Raw genomic sequence first — 14,811 nt, forward strand, 5'->3', positions numbered from 1 at the left:
TCCAGTTCATACAAATACACATGTAGAAACATTGTCTGCAAACTCTATTCATGGTCGTGGGCACACTTCCCTGCTGCCCAGACATACATGATGGTTCAGCCTATCCACCCAAGGGGCTACTTTTTAATGATCTCTTTCCACTCCCTTATTTTTAATTTGCTAAGAAGGGGAAAATGGAGATAAGTGTGGAGATGGGGAATGTATTATACCAAGAATGGTGTGAAAAAAAGCTGAAATAAGAGGGGCAAGACAAATTTGTCCCAAGATAGCCTATCCAAAAACAAAAAGATAGCTAAGGAGTCACTGATAAATAAGACACAACAAAAAGTAATGTTTCATTAGAGTTATAGACACTAGAGTGGCAGAGAAAAATGATCCAACAATGAAAAGTTGTCTCTGAGATTAACAGTAATGTCACTGGTTTAACACGATTCTCTGCCTATCGTAAGGTTTGCTGTGCTGTGGTAATTTTAATCTTAGGCATCTTTGGACACAGGCTTTGCCGTAGTTACTATCCCAAGGTTGAGCTTTCTCTGCCCTCAGTTATTTACACATTACAAACACTTCAATATCTTTTCATTTCTTCTTCCCTGGAGAGACTAAATTCTCCTGTTTGTCTCATTTCCTTGGCAATCTGTGAGTGTTACTGCTTTTTTGTTCATTTGCTGAAAGGGTATCTGTGAAAGGACAAGATGATTGTATTATCAGCAGTGTTCTCCTGTATGCTGTGGTTGCTCTATTTGTACAACAATGTCTCTGAAATAGGCTCTAAGATTCTAGAGACTTTCTGTGAGAAATTCTTACAGAGAAAATGCAAGGGCCATCCTCGATCCATGACTTCCGGACCACATCTAGTCTGTGGTTACCCACAGGACGTGCTCTCTCTCTCTGTGTCTTATGCCACAAACCATCCCTTTCCTTTCATTATGTCTTTATGCACACATCTCTCAACTCTATTCTTGGGCTTTCCACCACTTACTACCTCCTTTGCATCCTCCAAGCCATAAAATGCAGTGCTTCAGACTTGAGAATTGTTTAGAAATAAGGTTAATGAAGCCATTGTTACACTTCTGAGAGACACTGGGCTGGACTTGTTAAAGGTGTGGCTCTGGGGCTAGACTGCCTGGACCCAAATCCCAGTTCTGCTGCGTGACCTGTGCCTGATTACCACCGTAAGCTACACAGTCACTTTATCCATAAAATAGAAGCAGTATGTATACACGTCATGTAGGGATAAACTAAAATGCCATAAAACACCGAAGGATTCAGACAAACACTCGGAACTTAACAAGCTCTCATTAATGTTAGATACCTCATACCTTGATTTTAAAATAAATTCAATCATATTTGGAATAAAAAATAATAAGCAAATTTAACAAGCTTTTTTTTTTAAGTGGCCAGGAATAAACTGGGGTGATCAAGATTTTCATAGAGATATTGTTTATAAACTCATTGGACTATATGTTTGGACAAACCGCTGAGAAGACAACATCTGTAACACATTGTTTTTTTTTCTTCATGGCTCAACCAGTGAGAAACCAAATAATATCTTCAAAGTACAGAAAAGACAAGAAAACACTCATCTGGGGAGGTATGAGTTGGGTCAGCATTTTCCCAGTAGGACTGTATTACACCTTGAGAGTGTCAGGACTGAGATTTAATGGCGTGTGTTTTAAAGGGAGGGGAGAAAAGCCATGTGTGAGGTTTGATTGGAGAAAATATTCCATTCCACAGAGAGTAGGGCTCCCAAAGGATGAGACTCTCAGAGATGAACTAGAAAAACACCTACCCCACAGAGTGAGACAGTGATGTGCACACCATTCTCAGCCTTAGGTTAGGAAGAGCAGAAAAAAAAGAAAAAGAAAAAAAATCCATTGCTAATTCCTCACTCCATATTTGTATTCATGTAGATAGGAGGTCTAACCACTGTTGAGACCCCAAAATATTGCAAGTAAAAAATTGTGTTCAAAGGTATTCTGGACCAGTATGACTATTAAAGTACCAGAGAGAAATAATCTAAATCATTTGTAAAGGAATATATTTTAAACGAAAGTTTCTATGTGTCAAAGAAGAAACTTTTGCATTTTGTTTGGGCTTGAAGAACAGGAGGTTTATTGAAGAAAAGCAACTTGAGCTGGAGAGCACAAGAGTGAAAGTACAGCTTGCGCTCGGGAAACGAAGCTGAGCTTTTGTACACAGAGTTAGACGTGACTAATGGATGTTCCAGAAACAGCTCTTTCTTCCTATCAGTTTCTTACCTTCTTCCAGAAGACCATCCTTGTACAAAGTTCTCTCCAAGAACATTTCGTTTTCATCACACACTTCCTAGAACACCCTGAGAATATACATGACTTTTCTATCTCCCACCACTACTTACTTGGAGTGATTTGGACTAACCCTTTATGGACAGCCCCCTCTTGAATGCCTCAAAGCTACAGAGTTTTGCTAATTCAAAGGATTCCCACAATAAAGTTCCAATGATCATGAACTCGTGATGAAAAATCACTGAACAGACATGTAAACCAGGCCCTACAACAACAGTTAGCAATAACTCAAATTATGGAATCAGAGCTACAAAACTATAGGTATTTAGATTATTCAACATTAATTTTAAATCAATATGGTTAATATGTTTAAAGGAGAGAGTTTTTGAGAGTACAATGAAATAGGATACTTTAACATTTGGCACACATATTTAGGAAATAAAACAAGATGAAGCCTTCTAAAGAGAAAACAAATAATTTTGATTGAAATTTGAAATCAGTGAATGGGTTAACCAGCCTTCTAACACAACTTAAGATAGAATGAATGAGCTGGAGGGCATATTTGTAAAACTGGAACGGAACATAGTATAGAAGTACAAATAAATGGATATTTCAGAGATATGGAGAATATAATGAGAGGGTCCAATAGGCGTCCAGTTGGGATTCCAGAGAGAGATATAGAAGAGAAAAAAATAAGAGAGAAGCAATATTAAGAATGAACATTAGAGGAAGCTGTGCTGGTCTTCATGCTCACAAGGAGAGCAGAAGTATGGATCACAGATGCTCAGTGCCTCTCTTTGTTGTCTTGATTGTTAGTGATGATGACGATGATATTAATAATGATGATGCACATGATCTTCTGTTCTCTTCCCACAAGATTTTGCCTCCATTCGGTCTCTTTATGGAGGGACAGCTCCCGAGTCTGGATGGTAAATGCATTGGCTATCTGTTACCACTCTCCCCTGACATGCTAATATCAGACATCTTGACTTTCTTTGCTAATTAATTCCTCCACCACGTCAGAATCTTTCTGCAAAAGGGGTACCAGGCAGGAACAACTGATCTGATTTAGGAAACTGAGCCTTTTGACCTTGCTTTCCTAGGGATGACCTTTGACCTTACTTTCCTACGCATGACCTTATGCTTTCAAGGGGATTGTCTCTTTTTCTTCATTTTTGAAACAAGGTGACGGGCGATGGTCAGAGAGAAGGAAAGTGTTTCGAGTAGCTAATGCTAGCAAATATTTGTACTTCATAGAAATATTTTATTCCCTTAATACCTAGTCTTTCTCCACAAAATCTCCACGTTGCCTACTTTCTACCCTTATACACAGCTCCCAGGCTTCATTTGGCCGTTGCTTCCTACGTTTCAAGTATTTCATTATTTTTTCACTAATTTGAGCTCAGCTGAAGAAAAATATGCTTTTCTTGGGAGAGGTTTTAATAATACCCTAGAGAAAATTACAGCTATAACATCTTGAAGGGCGTATATAGTTCCTGAGGCAAAAATACTCCTTTGGTTAGTTACTGTTTGTTTGAAGACTTACTACTTTGTTTCTCTAGACAGAGTCCCATGTGAAGGAAAGAAAACCTAAACAAAACAAAACTCCCTAAATCCTGCCCAAGCTTCCGAATCCATGGCTATTATTTAAGCATGAATCTTATAACAGTTGAGTCAGTCTTCCCAGTAGAAGTCTCTAACCTGGGAACCACAAATAAGACTTCAGGGTGACTGAAAGTCCAAAACCACTCTATGTACAGGTGGTAAGTAGCTGTATTTTGTTGGGCAGAGAAACTTGACTTTCCACAGAATTTCAAAAGGACACATAGAAGATCAATAATTACTGTCCTAGACAATCAGACTCTTAAGCATTTCTGATTTGAGGAAAGAAGAATCTGTACCAGCAAGAAAGGGAGTTTCAGAGCTCTCTGAATCTTGTATTGCTTCATTTCTCAAGAGCCTTATTAGAATCACCGTTTTCATTATGTCACATCCATTTTCAAGCTGCTGTTTCTTCTGAGTGACTCTCTTTTCACCTTCCTGCTACGTGATTCTTAAATCTCTGCATGTGTCATAGAAGCAGAGAGGCTACTATAGAATTATCCAGTCTTTCATTAGAGATTAATTAAAGTCTAGCTCTCAAGGAGATATTAAGTAGCACCTACTCTAGGTTCCTTGTGCATATTCAAGAGTTTCTCCAATCATTGAGTTAATAACAAAGAACGCAACCACTGCTGTGGAGTCAGATCCAACTCATAGCGACCCCTCCTTGGGTTTCCGAGGGGGTATCAGTGCAGAAGTAGATTGCCCAACCTTCTTTCTGGGAAGTGGCTGGTGGGTTTGAACTGCCAGCCTTCTGGTCAGCAGTCAAATGCCTTAGGCACTATGCCACCTGAGCTCCTATTGAGTTAACAGCAGAGCAATATTCAAGTAGAATCTTTTTGTTTCACTATAGAAAGAAAAGACACAATTTTCCTAATTTGACCTGTCTCCAAAGTCTCACATATTTGCAAAAGTGGTATGGGAAAATATGCAATGAAGACATTTTAGGAGAAAATAACTAATGATAGCTTTTGAAGGCCTTTTGTCCCCAAAGAAAGAATGATAATATATATCCAAGAGGATTTTTCAGATAAGGCTGATGATTGTATATGGAATGTGATTGTATTAACTCAATGTCAGTAATTAAATGTTGTAAAATTAGCCAGATGCAAGACTGAAAAAAAAGTGTTGAGTCGTTTTTTTTTCTCTGTTTTAAGAATAAAACCATTTCCTTCTCTTATCCTTTCTTCAGCAGATGGAAGCAAGCAGGTCCATGGAACAGAGTGGAAACCACTCCTCTGTGACTACGTTTGTCCTCCTGGGTCTCTCAGATGAAAAAGAGCTACAGCTCATCCTCTTTCCAATATTCCTAGGAATCTACATTGTGACCTTTGTCTGGAACCTGGATCTCATCCTCTTAATCAGGATGGACTTCCACCTGCACACACCCATGTACTTTTTTCTCAGTTTCCTGTCATTTATAGACATCTGCTATTCTTCTTCAATTAGCCCAAAGATGCTTTCAGACTTCCTAAAAAGTGAAAAAACAATTCCTTTCATTGCCTGTGCCACTCAGTATTTTGTTGGGGCCTGGATGGCTCTGACTGAGTGCTGCCTCTTGGCCACCATGGCCTACGACCGATACGTTGCCATTGGCAGGCCTCTGCAGTACTCAGCCATCATGGCTCCTGGCCTCTGTAGGAAGATGGTTGCTGGGGCCTATATGAGTGGTTTCCTTAGCAGTTTATTTGAAGCAGTCTCTTGCTTTCATCTTTACTACTGTGGGCCAAACATCATTCAACATTTCTTCTGTGACGTGCCTCAGATCATTACCTTGTCTTGCTCCGATCCCTTCATCTGCCAAACGTCTCTTCTTCTGGTGGCTATTTTTGTTGGCTTTGGGTCTTTGCTTGTTATTGTCTTATCCTATGGTTTCATTGCTGCTTCCATCCTGAAGATATCCTCGGGCAGAGGTAGTGCCAAGGCCTTCAATACCTGTGCAGCCCACCTGGCATCTGTGACACTCTTCTATGGCACCGCCCTCTCTGTGTACATGTGTCCCACATCTGGTCACTCCATGAAGCAAAACAAGGTGCTATCAGTCTTTTATGCCCTCATAATCCCCATGTTAAACCCTCTGATCTATAGTCTGAGGAACAAGGAGATCAAATCAGCCTTCAAGAGGCTTATAAAGAAGGCAACAAGCTTACCTCAGTAAGAATAATATTTGGGCAGGTATTATTATCCCTGTGAGGAAGATGGAGGTAAAAATTGTAAGTGACCTTACACAGGTCACATGAATAACTAGACAGAGAGAGGTAAAAACATTTACCTCTCTTTATTTTCTGGAAATTTTGTGTTTAACTGCCATCAACAAGTAACCTGAGTTAAGTTAAATAGAGCTTAAAAAATCCGTTTGTATAATTAGAATTCAGATAGCTAAAAACCCCTAAAAGATGATTATGCTTTGAGAAGTACACGTAGAATTCCAAGTAAGAAGTACAAGTAGATATTATATGTCCAGAAATGACGTGCCTCAAGGCTACAGAGTTTTGCTAATTCAAAGGATTCCCACAGATAAAGTTCAAAAGATCATGAACTCGTAATGAAAAATCACTGAACAGATGTGCAAACAAGGCACTACAAACAACAGTTATCAATAACTCAAATTATGGAATCAGAGCCATAAAACTATGTTGTTGTTGTTGTTGTTTGCTATCGAGTTGGACCCGACTCATAGCGACCCCTCTTTGGGTTTCTGAGGCAGTATCACTACAGAAGTAGATTGCCCCATCTTCCTTCTGAGGAGTGGCTGGTGGGTTTGAACTGCCAGCCTTCTGGTTAGCAGTCAAGTGCTTTAGGCACTGTGCTACCAGAGCTCCTATAAAACTACAGGTATTTAGATTATTCAGCATTAATTTGAAATCAATATGGTTAATATGTTTAAAGGAGAGAGTCTTTGAGAGTACAATGAAATAAGATACTTCAACATTTGGCATCCATATTTAGGAAGAAAACAAGATGAAATCTTTAAAAGAGAAAACAAATCATTTTGATTGAAATTTGAAACTGAACCAGCCTTCTAACACAACAAGATAGAATGAATGAGCTGGAGGGCGTGTTCTTTCCTTCACAGATTATCTTCATTTCTTTATTTATTACTAATTATTCAACATTTATTTATGTTCCAATAAAAATAAAATATATGAAAAATTGAAAATAAGTTTTAAAGGAACACTTTATAACTTTGGTTCTAAGCCAAGAGATAAGGTGAAAAAGAGAGAAATTGATATTTGGCTGGGTTTATTTCCAAAGAACCTTATTCCTTCCATCTTACTTCTCAATCTAGTGGAAGGAAGTGAACTGTGAAAAAGATATGGGAGATCTGAAAGGTGGGAGGGAAGGGGCACTTTCCAGGTCAAGGGTTGGGAAGACTCCTGGATGCTAGAAAGAAGGTAAAAGTCAGCAGTGCCTGGGCGTAGGTGGGCCTGCAGCATGCTCTATGGTGTTGTTGTTATGTGCCGTCGAGTTGGACCCGACTCATACTGACCCCTCCTTGGGTTTCTGAGGCGGTATCTCTATAGAAGTAGATTGCCCAACCTTCCTTCTGAGGAGTGGCTGGTGGGTTTGAACCGCCAGCCTTCTGGTTAGCCGTCAAGTGCCTTAGCCATTTTATGCTACAAGAACTCCCACGGAAAACTGTGAAAATGAAAGCTTTCTTGGCTTGGCCAGGAAAACAGGCCCTGAGTCTCAGAAAGCTGCACCTTCTCCTGATTCTAGGACCTTCGGTTTAACAAGGAAACAGGAGAGTCACAAAACTCAGAGACTCAGAGTCCAGTGGAAAGAATTTAAAGAAAATTTTAAAGTCAGATATTTCTTTCAGACTAGATTTCATAGACTGAGTCTCATACATATTATATTAGTGTGAATACAACACGTTACACTTCATAAAGTTTTATTGCAAAGGTTTGTTTTTTTCTATTCCTGTGTGAGGTTGAGAGGATAGAAATTAAAACCCTCACTTTAGAGATGGAATGTTTGGGCATATTAAGGCTTCCCACGCTGTAGGCAACAATGATCTAGCTCAAATCTCATAAAGTGTGATTTGTATAGTAAATGGTTCATTTGACCAAAAAGACTTTTTTTTCATCAATCTGCCACTGTTCCTGAATTCCATACTCTTGGTGTTATTTCTTCAAAACCTAAGAAGTTCAGTTTAAAGGATTAAGGCATTACAGTTTTTATCAGGGAAACAATATATATAATAACCTATTATCAAGAGTTAAAATAATGAACTCCTTGCTCCCACCACATCCATTTCTACCTAGAAGTAAGAATGGCTGTAGGAAATTAAACCAAAAGTGGGACCTTAAGCTTCTTTCTGTTTTCCATGAATGGAACCTTGTCTCAATCATCTATACGTCCCTAGTAACTGGCAGAGTAGAATTCTCTTTCAAAAAATAATGTTTGTGGGAATGGTTATTTTATTTGGATCCACAATCAACGCCCATATTAGCAGCAAACAAGAAATCAAGCGATATATTGCATTGGAAAAATATGCTGTGAAAGACCACTTTAAAGGGTTAAAAAGCAAAGATGTCACTTTGAGGAGTAAGGGGCACTTGATACAAGCCATGGACTTTTCAGTGAAAGCTGGACAATGAATAAGAAAGACTGAAGAATCGATGCCTTTGAATTTTGGTGTTGTCAAAGAATATTTCATATACTATGGACTACCAGAAGAACTAACAAATCTATCTTGCAAGAAGTACAGCCAGAATGTTCCTTAGATGCGAGGATAGCAGACTTCGTCTCACATACTTTGGACATCAGGCTAACTTATAACCAAAGTTATCTATCAGTCCCTGGGTAAAGACACCATGCTTGGTAAAGGAAAGGGTCAGCCAAAGAGGAAGACCCTCCACAAGATGGATCGCTGCAGTGGCTGCACCAGTGGGCTCAAACACAGCGAGTGATTGTGAGGATGGCACAGCACTGGACAGTGTTTTGTTCTGTTGACAGTGGGGTTGCTATGAGTCAGAACTAACCAGGGAGCACCTGATGAAGACTAGGATGAGACTGATGGTAAGGAGATATTAGCAACAGAAGATTAGTAAGTGTGGTGAAAGGATAAAACCCTGACTCACACCTTCCTTATTTTAAACCATGCAGTATCCTTTTGTTCTGTTGGAATGACTGTTTCTTGCTCTATGTCCAGATTCCTCATGAACACAAGGAAGTGTTCTGCAATTTCCATTCTTTGCAATGTTATCCATGATTTGTTATGACCCACACAGTGAAATGCCTTTGTACAGTCAAAGAACAGGTAAGCATATTTCTGGTATTCTGTGCTTTCAGGCAAGATCGATCTGACAGCTGCAATGATATCCCTCATTCCATGCCCTCTTCCGAATTGAATTTTCTGGAAATTCCCTGTCAATGTACTGCTGGAACATTTTTGAATTGTCTTCAACAAAATTTTACTTGTGTGTGATATTAGTGATATGGTTTGATAATTTCCATATTCTTTAGGATCCTCCTTCTTTGAAATGGGCACGAATATAGATCTTTTGCAGTCAGATGGCCAGGTAGCTGTCTTCCAAATTTCTTAGATAAACGAGTTAGTATGTCCAGCCTTGAAACTGTTTGTTGAAACATCTCAGTGGGTGGTCCATCAATTCCTGAGAGCACTGTACTTCAGGATAGATCTTGAAATGTTCTTTTCGACAACGAATGTGACACCACTCTTTTTTAATTTGTCATTCCTGGAACAGTAGACCGTGTGATTCTGTGATTCAAAATGGCCAATACCAGTCCATTTCAGCTCACTAATGCCTAAGATAGCAACCTTTATGCGTTCCATTTCATATTTGACAACTCCCAATTTCTTAGATTCATACTTTGTACATTCCACATTCTGATTATTAATGAATATTTACAGCTGTTTCTTCTCAATTTGAGTTGTGCCACATTAGCAAATGAAAGTCCTGAGAAGATTACTCCATCAAGATCAGTATGGTTGACTCTACTTTGAGGGGGCAGCTCCTCCCCAGCCATGTTTTGAGGGGCTCATCTTTCGGCACTGTATCAGCCAAAGTTTCACTGTTATCCATAAAGTAATATATCAGACAATGTTTCACTGGTGTTCATAAGGTTTTCAGTGGCCGTTTTCTTTTTTTTCAGAAGTGGGTGGCCCTGTCCTTCTTCCTAGTCTGTCTTAGTCTGGAAGTGCCACTGAAACCTGTTCCCCATGGCTGACCCTGCAGGTGTATCCAATACTGATGGCAAAGCTGTCAGCTTCACAGCAACACGCAAGCCACCACAGTACAGCAAACTGACGGACAAGTGGTCACCATCATGAATTACTGTCATTGTGTTCCTTAATGCCTTGGTGTCCTCTCTTCTGCATAGGAACACAGGCCGATCTGCCTCCTGGGCTTCTGTGATGATTGATTCAGGCCATATATTTGAAAATTTATGTATGCATCAACAATGAAAATGTTTAGTACGCAAGGAGATGTAGTCTTAAATGATTTATTGATATTAAGATTCATTACCAACTATCTGTGTCATCTTGAGCAAATCCCTTAGCTTCTCTGTTGTCAGGTTCTTCATCCAAAAATTGAGAGTAATCTAATTCTTACAGGGATACTGTCATGAAGGTGGTGGTTTCTCCATGTTAGAGCCAAGGACTCTGAGGTTGTTGGGTCCATTTTATTTGAAAAGAAAAAAAAAATGAGGGTATTAGACTAGATGATCCCTAGGTTTTTTGTGGCCCAAATGCTTTCAAAATCATTAAGAAAATCTTGTAGTCATGAGTCATGGTAGGATCCAGGGAAGTGGGAAGTGGATTCAGCAGAGACATGGCAAAGTGGTGCATAAAATCAGCAGAGACCAAAACTCCATGACAACCATACACCAGAGAGCATTTCCTGGAGAATTTCCTCCCTCTAGTTGGCTTGTCTCCTTTCCTTTCTGCCCTATTTAAAAGGATGCCCAGTTGTGGACATATCTCTTGCTGTATGTGCATGGACAACCAATTTCATGGACCAGCAAAGATATTAGAGTATAATATGGTCCACTTGGAAGATTGCTTTTGAAAAGAAATAAGCATTTTTAACCTTTTGTAAGAATTTTGTGTTCTTGAGGTATCTGGGTCAAAGTCATAGGATAGAACTTAGAGAGACCAGAGGATTCTGCCCTATCTTCAGTATCCATGTGATTCTCCTAAGGATCTACCTGGGACAGGATTAATGGTCCTCAGTCCCTCATATTCTGGGTTACGTAGACTGCATTCCCTCCTTCTCCATCACTCTCACACCCTGCACTCAGAACTTTTCTCAGGTTCTCTTTCTTCTTGCCCAAATTCTCTATGAATCTTTGTTAGTTTTCTAACCTTTGGTGATAAGAATAGCCTCAAATGTAAAATTTCAGGCATTGCTCTGGGGTGGTGTGATGGTTGAATTCTAGTTCTGTAATTTCTTAAGTATATGACCTTGAACTCTATTACTTTCTGTTTTTCACCTGTAAAAGGGGGATAATAGGATCATCTAGAATTAAATAAAACAGTGCTTGTTAAGCTAAATGCATTGTCAAAGTCAATGATTCAGAACTGAATAAAAAATGACAATTAGCTGGTTTTCAGGAGGATTTCCTAAGATCAAAACATGCAGGTCTGAGTTTCTCAACTTTTTCCACCCCACAGACCTTTTTAAATTTAATTGTTCCCTTGAGTATTCGGTTTTGACAGTAACAATTCATTTAAATTCCATTTATATATACTACATTGGTTCATAATTTCTCAGTTGTTGTTGTTGTTATGTGCCATCAAGTCGGACCCAACTCATAGCGACCCCTCCTTGGGTTTCCGAGGCAGTATCACTATGGAAGTAGATTGCCCCATCTTCCTTCCAAGGAATAGCTGGTGGGTTTGAACTGCCAGCTTTCTGGTTAGCAGTCAAATGCCTTAGGCACTATGCTACCAGAGCTCCCAATTTCTCAGTAGCAATAAGCATATGGAGTCACTATATAATGTTATAACTATGAGTTGACCCCAAAGTACTCATGTACCATTCCATTAGGTCTTTTGAAATACTTAAAACTGTTCTTCATTGTCATCTTTAGAGACCTTGGGAATCTGAAGACACTAGAGACATCCAACTCTAGCACAGGTAGTATTGGTCTAAATGTCTCTTTTAATTTCCCTTTACTTGTACTGTTCTTCATTCACAAACTTTCCTGGGTTTCTTTACATGATTTTCTACTGAGCATCAACCTAGACCTAGGAACCTGACTGTGTTGTTATTAGAACAATGTTGAAAACTGTTTTGATTAGCTAGAGATCTGATCATTATTCACATCAGTTAAATTTTCTTCAAATTATCTTGGGCAATGGTGAGTCGTACAAAGAAGTTCATCAAAGAGAGTGGATGCATCCAGAGCTTTTTTCTTTATCTTCTCACTTACCAAATTTTAACACATGAAATTTTCAGAATATGTTTTATCATGGGTAAGAGACACAACTAACAATTACTTATTCTTTTCTGGGAATGATGGGTTACAAAGACTGCATTTCATTATGACTGTCTCTCTCACTGAAATGTCTTAACAAAAGAAAAATTTTAGTGCAACTCATGATCAATTGTTGGGCTTATTTTTACCCAGTTGACCAATTATGTTACTGTTTTGGGGATATTGTTTGTGAGAATTTATATTTTCAAGGAAATTAACTCACCTTGGCTAACTTACCTGAGAATTTGTATTTTCCATTCTGTATCCTAATTGATTGTCAAAACCAAAACTCTTAACCACAGTACTATGCTGTTTCCCAAAAGGAAATATTCCCTAAAACTGAGATAATAGTTGAAACCAATAGTGAGCTGTATTCACTTCCCTTTGGAATCCTTAGTATGAAGGCCTCCATGAGAGACTGATTCCATAACCTTATTGGGAACACACACTTTTGGCCTATCAAAATATTACCAAAATTGTAAATTTTGTTTTTATATAAGTCCAGTTTAGTGATGTTGTGCTACATACATTTGTAAAAATTTGAGAAACTGTTTTGAAAAAGACACATAACTTTTCTTTAGGTTAAAGGAGGAAATTATTCAAATCTATCTAGAAAATAATCCAGAACAGAAAGGTTATTTCAAATTTATTCTGGGAAGATATCATTTATACTTTTATTATTATACACATCAATCATGGAATGAATTATCAGGGATCTTTAAAATTACTTCTATTTTAATCAATGATCTGCACTTACGTATAATAATCACTGCATTTCTATAGCACTTTTTCAAAGTTGCCACTCATTTGAAAGAGTCTTTTTTCATTCTCTTGAGACTCCTTGAGTTAAATGGGAAGGTGAGCAACTACACCTTGACTAACTTAAGGTGAAAAGCTGAGAGTTCTTTCTACCACAAAGAGAGTGAAGCATTTCCCCTTTACCAGTGCTCAGTGGAAGAAAAGGTTGACGTGTGAAAATGCTCTCATTTTACTTGAGTCAACAATGTATTCTCTTGTCACCATTGATTTCAGGGGCACCAGGCCAATGACTGGGGAAGGAAACCTTACAGAGATCACGTACTTCATCCTATTGGGATTCTCAGATTTTCCCAGACTCACAGCAGTGCTCTTTGCTATATTCCTGGGGATCTACGTTATAACTCTAACCTGGAACCTGGGCCTCCTTGTCTTACTAAGGATAGATTCCCATCTCCATACTCCCATGTACTTCTTCCTTAGTAACCTGTCCTTCATAGATATCTCCTATGTTACTTCCACTGTTCCCAAGATGCTCTCCAGCTTCTTCCAAGAGCAGGAAATAATCACCGTTGTGGGCTGCATTGTTCAAAACTTCATCTTTTCAACCATGGGACTGAGTGAGTCTTGCCTTTTGACAACCATGGCTTATGATCGGTATGCTGCCATTCGTAATCCACTGGTCTACTCATCCATCATGTCACCCACAAGCTGTGTTCAGATGATGTTGGGAGTCTATATGGCTGCACTTTCTGCTTCTTTATCCCAATTATGCACCTTGCTTCAGCTCCACTTCTGTGGGCCTAATGTTGTCAACCACTTCTTCTGTGACATGCCCCAACTGTTAACCTTGTCCTGCTCTGACACTTTGTTCATACAAGTCATGACTGCTGTATTCACAATGATTTTTGGGATAGCAAATGTTCTAGTCATCACGATATCCTACTGCTCTATTATCATTACCATCATGAAGATCACATCAGCTCAAGGCAGGTCCAAAGCTTTCAACACCTGTGCTTCCCGCCTCACAGCTGTTTCCCTCTTTTATACCCCAAGCATTTTTGTCTATTTGAGTTCCAGCTCTGGTAGCTCCTTGAACTTTGACAGATTTGCATCCATCTTCTACACTATGGTGATTCCCTTGTTGAATCCCCTGATTTACAGCCTGAGGAACAAGGAGATCAAAGATGCCTTGGAGAGGTTGCAAAAGAAGAGAGGGCACTGCTAAATTCACAGATTCTGAGATTTCGGACAGATTCACACTGTTAGAAGTACCTTAACCCATAAAATGTGTACATAGTTATGACATTGTTGGTGGTGGTGTTAGGTGCCGTTGAGTCATCTCTGACTCACAGCCACCTTACGTACAACAGAATGAAACCCTGCCTGGTCCTATGCCATGCTTACGATCCTTGCTATACCTGAGCCCATTGTTGCAGCCACTGTGTCAATCTATCTTGTTGCAGGACTTCCCCTTTTTCGTTGACCCTCCACTTTACCAAGCATAATATCCTTCTCCAGAGAATGGTTCCTTCTGAGGGCATGACCAAAGTAGGTGAGATGACATCTGGCCATTCTTGCTTCCAAGCAGCATTCTGGCTGCACTTGTTCTAGGACAGATTTGTTAGTTTTTTTAGCAGTCCATGGTACTCTCAGCATTCTTCTCCAGCAGTACAACTCAAAAGCATCAACTCTTCTTTGGTCTTCCTTATTCATTGTCCAGCTTTCATGTGCTTAA

The 14,811-nt window shown here is 39.2% G+C and overlaps 2 protein-coding genes across 2 annotated transcripts; both read left to right on the forward strand.

Moving 5' to 3' along the window:
- The first annotated feature begins 5,061 nt into the window (after window positions 1–5,061).
- Window positions 5,062–6,024, forward strand: LOC103210550 (olfactory receptor 5A1-like). The gene has a single exon (XM_007956465.2). It carries the CDS (start codon window positions 5,062–5,064, stop codon window positions 6,022–6,024), a length of 963 nt encoding a protein of 320 aa, XP_007954656.2.
- A 7,338-nt stretch (window positions 6,025–13,362) lies between these two features.
- LOC103210551 (olfactory receptor 5AN1-like) lies at window positions 13,363–14,301 on the forward strand. Its single transcript, XM_007956466.1, has one exon. It carries the CDS (start codon window positions 13,363–13,365, stop codon window positions 14,299–14,301), a length of 939 nt encoding a protein of 312 aa, XP_007954657.1.
- The last annotated feature ends 510 nt before the right edge of the window (window positions 14,302–14,811 follow it).

This window comes from Orycteropus afer, unplaced genomic scaffold (genome assembly GCF_000298275.1).
Source record: "Orycteropus afer afer isolate SDZICR_OR568_19922 unplaced genomic scaffold, OryAfe1.0 scaffold00622, whole genome shotgun sequence".
NCBI classification, from domain to species: domain Eukaryota; kingdom Metazoa; phylum Chordata; class Mammalia; order Tubulidentata; family Orycteropodidae; genus Orycteropus; species Orycteropus afer.

Excerpts from the sequence above, each read along its gene's own strand:
- LOC103210550 (XM_007956465.2), top strand. The coding sequence starts at position 5,062 with ATGGAAGCAAGCAGGTCCATGGAACAGAGTGGAAACCACTCCTCTGTG.
- LOC103210551 (XM_007956466.1), top strand. The coding sequence starts at position 13,363 with ATGACTGGGGAAGGAAACCTTACAGAGATCACGTACTTCATCCTATTG.